Source organism: Triticum aestivum, chromosome 3A (genome assembly GCF_018294505.1).
Source record: "Triticum aestivum cultivar Chinese Spring chromosome 3A, IWGSC CS RefSeq v2.1, whole genome shotgun sequence".
Taxonomy (NCBI): Eukaryota; Viridiplantae; Streptophyta; class Magnoliopsida; order Poales; family Poaceae; genus Triticum; species Triticum aestivum.
This window is the reverse complement of record NC_057800.1, coordinates 568,262,504-568,268,864: the sequence shown is the minus strand read 5'-3', so window position 1 is coordinate 568,268,864 and position 6,361 is coordinate 568,262,504. Positions and strand designations below refer to the sequence as shown.

Below are 6,361 nucleotides of genomic sequence, written 5' to 3'. Positions count from 1 at the left end.
ATTTTACCTCAATATGCAATCATGCCTTGAAGAATGCCCATCTCAACTTGGATGCATGCAAAAGGCTCAAATGTTTTAATATATTATGCTACTTATTCAACAAATATTTTTCTAATTACATGCTTTTCAGTTTTAGTTCTATATTATTATTTCAAATATTCTTATTCATACAATAAAATCTATCCCTAATAATAAAGTACGGATTGACTCCGTGGGTTCACCTTCACAATACGCTTTCTTTCTGTGAATTTACGCTTTCAATTTAAATTTAAAACATATACGCGAGGTGGTACTAATTTGGGGAACCGTCTATAGTTTCATCATCAAAATTTCCGTAGGTCGATGTTGTTTTAAGTCAGTTGGACTTCTCCCTGATCCGTCTGGGCCTCAGCCCACCAAACTCAGCCCTCCGCTCAGCCGCCGCCCTTTGCCACCGCCACCACCACCGTCCGCGCGCGCCTCCCTTTGCTCCCGTGTCTCTAATTTGGATCGAAATCGCGGCAGTAGTGGTGCGGCGGCGGCTGGGGAGGAGGCGAGGGCCGCGGCGATGGGTGGGGGGGCCTGAAGATGAGGCAGTCCTTCTAGGAGGATGCCAGGGACGGGCAGCAGGACGGGGGTGGCGCGTCGCAGTTGGAGACCGGCATGTGCTCTGGCAGCGGGTGGAGGGACTGCGGCGCGATGGTGGGGAGCAACAGGTCCGTGTCCATGGCCGGACCACCCTGCCATTAAACTCGACGTTGTGCTGGCACATGCCGCCCCTCTCCTTCCTGGGTCGTCGTGGATCTCGCGATACTGGAGGTAGCCGCTGTTGTGGCCATGGACGGCATCACGGAGTCCCACAACACGCCAGCCGCCTCCGGAGTCCCACAACCCCGGAGCCCATGGAGAGCTCGACCACAACTCGGCTAGCGCAACGGTGAGTTATACGGCCAGCTATGGGAGCCGATGTTGGGGGAGGAGGGAGGCCTTTGCTGGGATTGCATTAGTGCGGTGCGGGTTGAGTTGGAGCTGGCTCCTAGCAGTGCTGGTTCAGGCTGATGTGTGCGTGCATAGCCAAACAAAGAAGCAGGCATCCACTGAGAAAAATACTCATTGGAGTTCTCAGGTTGAAGTCAAATTGACCAGCTACGTGTCAAAGGTAACATCTAGATTATACCTAAGATGATGGTTTGATGTGTTGATTGGAAGAAATCGCACACAATAGATGCAGTTGGTATTTTGGAAATAAAGGCAGCAGTTTACATTGAGATCTGGGACTAATTGGTTAATAATTTATTCATGTCCCCAACTTGAATATTGCAGTCTTTGTCACAAGCTTTGCAATGGTATTGATTCTTTTAAAAGTAGAGCAACCAAGTGTCGAATTTTGTTTCGCATCTATATATCTATTTCGAGATAAAAATGAATGTGGGGCTCATTATGTTTCCAGTATGAGACGTGGCTCGACGGTATTTACATCTCCAATGCCAAGCACACCGAGTTCACTAAAAGCAACAAGCAGGGCAGGGTCAAAGTCATTATGTTCACCATGATGCAGATTGCCATCACATTCAGACCCAAAGATCTGGGAACTATGAACTTGATTAAAAGGGCAGGGTCAAAGTCAAGACCCGGGTTAGTGGCGACTATGATGGTGGCCTGCAGGCTATGGGTCTAGCAGCGTTGCAGGCAGTAGTGTGCAGCGTTTTACGGTAGGGCGTGTGGCCAATGCTGGCGGGCTCGCGGCAGCTGCAGATGGTGGAGTACTGGACTTGTGGTGGGCGTCCATTCACAAGATCTACAACATCATCTTTGGGTCAGTTCTCCATGAAGGCCATCCTGCGATACAAGGTTGCGTCTTCCTGCTATTTGGGTGACGACGCCGAGCCTGTCGGCCTATGCCCATCGCTCCTGATGTGGTAATGTGGCGGTCGTTATTATTTGCCTGCAGAGCTTGCGGAGAGGTGGGACTTGCAGAGTATATGTAGCAGAAAGGATCCAAGTATTGGAGCCAAACAACTGTCTATGCTACCACATCAAGGTGTGTTGATGCAAATAAAGTGAGGACAGGAATATACAGTAGCAGAAAGACCAAGCAGCCTGATAGCTCTTTCATTGAACTGGATGGATGCGTGCATGAGTTCTTTGCAGGGAACGAGTCACATTTTGAAACTGAAACTATATACAACACTGTTTTAAGGATTAATAAACTGTTAGTAGCAGAGTCCTTCCTGATGTCAAAGCTAATACACACCATACCCCAGTACCTATGATTCAATAATCTTCTTTTTATGAAATGATGAAACCCGAAGTATTTCTACGTATTTGCTTTTCTCTCTGAGGCGGGAAGTTTGTTTTCCAGACATTTATGTCATGAGCAACTTAATGTGCAACTGAGTGCACATTGTTATCCAAATTTTATTGGTCTATCTGAGATGTTTCCTTCTGGTATTGCAATTTGTGCTAGGTAATACCCATAGTTTTTGCTGTGATGTTACTATGTCAGTAAATTAGCTGTCCACTGCATCACTTATTTGTTCTTCTATTTTTACTCCGAACTTACTAACCCAGCTTTGGTTTCTCTGGCTTAAGCTAATCTGGGAGCAGGGTATCATGTGCCCGCTCACCTGTTGGTGCGGCTGGTGGATACAGAGAGATCAACGATGAGGAGACCCTCGCCGTTCTTCTGATTGCAGCCAGTTGCGTGATGTGATGGCAGAGTTGTTCTACAACCGCCCAGGGGCCATGGACGATGGAGAACTTCCTAACGCAGTATGCGAGCGGGGACAATGGAGAACTTCCTGGCGCAGTGTGCGCGCGCGTGGGTTTCAGGACAGTTCATTGTACAAGGTCAAGCTCAGCTTGGTGTAAGTTCCAAATATATATTGTGCCTTAGTTTGAGTTGCATCCACAAGCAGCGCTCACTAATTCAAATACACCTTAAATTGAGTTGGATCATTAGTGTTGGACCGTGGACATATATCTATATCCGATTGTACTCCGGGTGTTTTCAGTTTTGAAATATTTTTTGGCAATTTGATTCTGAAATTTTAGCTTGATGTTGAGAAAATGAGCAAATTTTGTGGTGCACTTGGATCAGGTTTTATGCTTGCAGTTTCGAGGGGAAACATTCAGGGTTGTGATCCAAGTATATGAAATCAGTTTATCTAAATTGAGTTGTCGACAGTACATCCTCTAAAGCACGGAGTGCTTATGTCGGTTCACCGTCGTGCCATTTAAAAAAAATCCCCATTGTTTTCTGTAAATTAATCCACAGTACATGTTTAAATCATAGTCGAACTCTTTTTTTGCATTTTCTCAGAAAATCTTTGACTTTTCGGTTAATCAATCAGCAGCAACAAAATTATTCATGTATTTTAAATAGTAACTCCGGTTTTAACATGTTATATATGAAATTTGATTAGAAAAATGTGTACAATCTAAATATGATATTATTGTTAGCTGTTAAATATTTTTAAAATGTTATTTTTGGTGCAAACTTAATATATAGTGCACAGTCCGTTTTTCGTTCGTACTGGCGGCGATCCAAATTACAAATAAACACCTATTAAAACCATATTGAGAGGAAAGGAAACATCAATAACCACGCATGCACACCTCTGAGAAACCTCGCGGGGGAAAACAACATATTTCTTATCTTTTTGAGAGAGAGAGAGAGAGAGGACGTCTTAGGACTGACCACATTCAAATGTGTTTTCGTTGTGTGAGTGCCCAGGCCACCGTAAAGGACGTGGACCAATTAGGGTCTTGAGTCATGGTTATTGGGTTAAAAGCATGTGTTATTTTCTCTCCCGTTGCAACGCACGGGCTCTTTTGCTAATCTTACTAAAATATAGTGCAAGCAATTTCCGCAGCAATGCGCGGGGTATCGTCTAGTTTACTTAAAGCGACACACCAAGTAACGCAGTGGCAATCAGGAACAACCAAGTAAAGAGAGACACAAGGTAAACGCACTGGTGTAATCAGGCTTAAACTAACTGAACCGGTTTTTAAGCCAAAGCTGGCACAAAGACAGAGTGACGGACTACAACCTCGATCCTTTTGTGAGGGAAGTAAAAATACCACACTCAACTCGAATAATGGCGGAGGCACATTGAGGAGCGTCAGAGCGACTTAGCCTCCTTTATTCATGCATAAATAGCAGCAACTTAACGACGCTGCGCACGTACATCCAACGGCGTATTAGGCAGAGGACGCGTCGAGGCAGACCCACTGGCCGACGAAGATCCTGACGCAGTTGATGTTGGGGTTGAAGCCCAGGAAGTCCTCCTGGGTCAGACCGGCACTCTCCGCGAGGGAGGAGCAGGTCTCACCCGTCTGCACCGCGCTCACCTTGTTGCACGTCAGCGCCGGCACCGCCTTCGTCAATGCATAAACTGCGAAACGCACAGACAGGCAGGCACACGTCCAAAGGGTTACAAGTCCAGCACATTTGGCCAGATCATGGACGACGATGTTGACCGGTTGACGTGGACGTACCTCCGTTAATGCTGCCGCGCTGCATCTGCGTCGCGGTGAACCTGGCGTCGGCGAGGGCGACGGCCACCACGAGCAGGGACGCGATCAGGAGAGCAGCGGCTCCGTGGTTCTTCGCCATTGCAGATGCAGATGCTGCCGACGCGAAGAAAGGATATATGTATAAGCGGATGATAGGTGCTCGTCAGGCTCTGCTTTGGTGGTGGTGATGAGAGAGCTTAGCCCTCGCCCTTTTTATAGCATAACGAGCTCGACACTCGAAAGTCGATAGGGTGGAGAGTGTGACGAAGAGAATCCGGCCATGGCCTTGGAGACGGCGTCCGACGCACGGGCGATGCTGCTTATGCTGAGAACGGCATGGATGGACATGTCGTTCATAACACAGGGTGGGCCTCGGGGTAATCCCATCTGTGATTCCTATGGAACTGCTTTGTACTACTGTAATATTCTTCGACCGCCATGTGATTTTGACCGGGCCTAATACTTTACACTCACACTGCTCACTTTTTTTTGTTTGAAAAACTGTCTTGCTCCATGTTGGTGATAGCGCAATGACAGTGGAGAAACAAGAACGAATCGATCGCAGCAAAGCAGAGAGATGAGGACAGTAGGATCAGAGAGGACTGCAGTCAACCCGCAAAAAGGAAAAGAAAAGAGGACTGCGGTGTCTGAGTAGCGGAAATATTACGGCATGACACGACTACGCAACCTGTACACAGATCAGAGAGATTTTTCTTTATTTTTTTAAGAAAAAGAAGGTGTGAAATGCGATTGTTGTCTATCACTCTCGATCATTGTGATCAGTGTAGATCAGTATCGCAGGATGGGCTGCGCGCCTTCTCTCGCCGGCGGGGCGCCTCGTCCTTCTTAAGGCCGTCCTCGACGCCCTTCCCACCTACGCCATGGCGGCTCTGCTCCTGCCGTCGGCTCTGTTCCGTGAGCTGGACGCCCTACGTCGTGCCTTCCTCTAGAACGTGGCTAAAAGAGCCTCGGGGCTCGGGCGCCCAATGCCTCGTGGTGTGGGAGCGGATGTGTCGTGCCAAGTCGGAGGGTGGTGTCGGTGTACGCAACCTCGCCACCTAGAACGAGTGCCTCCTGTTGAAGATGATCCACCACCTTCACTCGTTGCCAAGGTCGCGCTGGGTCTGGAACTACGCGGACGAGTGTTCTCTCTTGTCCTGCCGCGCGGCGATCTCGTGCTAGGGAATACCGGGGCACTCTTGCTCGGCTGGTCCCCATCTACCGCACGCTCTCCAATGTCGACGTGGGGGACGGGCGTTCGTGCTCCTTCTGGCGGGACTGCTGGCTCCCCTGCAGTGATCTTGCCATGGCATCCCCTGCTCTTTTCTCGCACACCACGGGTGCTGAGGTCACCGTGTAGCAAGTGTGTGCTGGTGGCATTGCCTGCTTTCTTGTCCTGCAGCTCTCGCGCGTGGTCTCCACACTTCTGGACGCGCAGCCTGCCCGAGGTGGGGACGATGTGCGGCAGTTGCACCATGTATCGGCCCCCCGTGTCGGTCTGTCTTCAAGCTCGGCGTACAAGCTGACGCGGTTCGACGACACAACTGCTCATTATGTCGGGTTCATCTAGGAATCGCGCGGTCCTTCTCGGGTGAAGTTTTTCTGCTAGCTCCTGGTTCAACGTCGCGTCCACACACGCGACGTGTTGGCCAGGAAGTGCATTGTTGTTGTAGAAGAAGCGGGGTGCCTGATCTGCTCGGCGACGCTGGAGAGTGCGGATCACCTGCTTTTCACGGGCGGTGGGAGTTCAAGTAAGGGCATGTACAATGGTGCTATCTTAGGAATGTCACGTAGGATAAATGATAACGTGAAGGAGAGAGAACTCATAAAAAGGCTTGTCTTCTCTTATTTAAGAGAAGACAAG

General features: G+C 48.8%; 1 protein-coding gene across 1 annotated transcript; it reads right to left on the bottom strand.

The window, feature by feature from the left end:
• Nucleotides 1-3,949: 3,949 nt before the first annotated feature.
• Nucleotides 3,950-4,723, bottom strand: LOC123058660 (lysM domain-containing protein ARB_03438-like). The gene is made up of 2 exons (XM_044481366.1): nucleotides 4,480-4,723; nucleotides 3,950-4,376 (listed from the first exon to the last, which is right to left on the bottom strand). The coding sequence occupies exons 1-2, from the start codon at nucleotides 4,595-4,597 to the stop codon at nucleotides 4,183-4,185; spliced, it is 312 nt and encodes a 103-aa protein (XP_044337301.1). The 5' UTR covers nucleotides 4,598-4,723; the 3' UTR covers nucleotides 3,950-4,182.
• Between the last annotated feature and the right edge of the window lie 1,638 nt (nucleotides 4,724-6,361).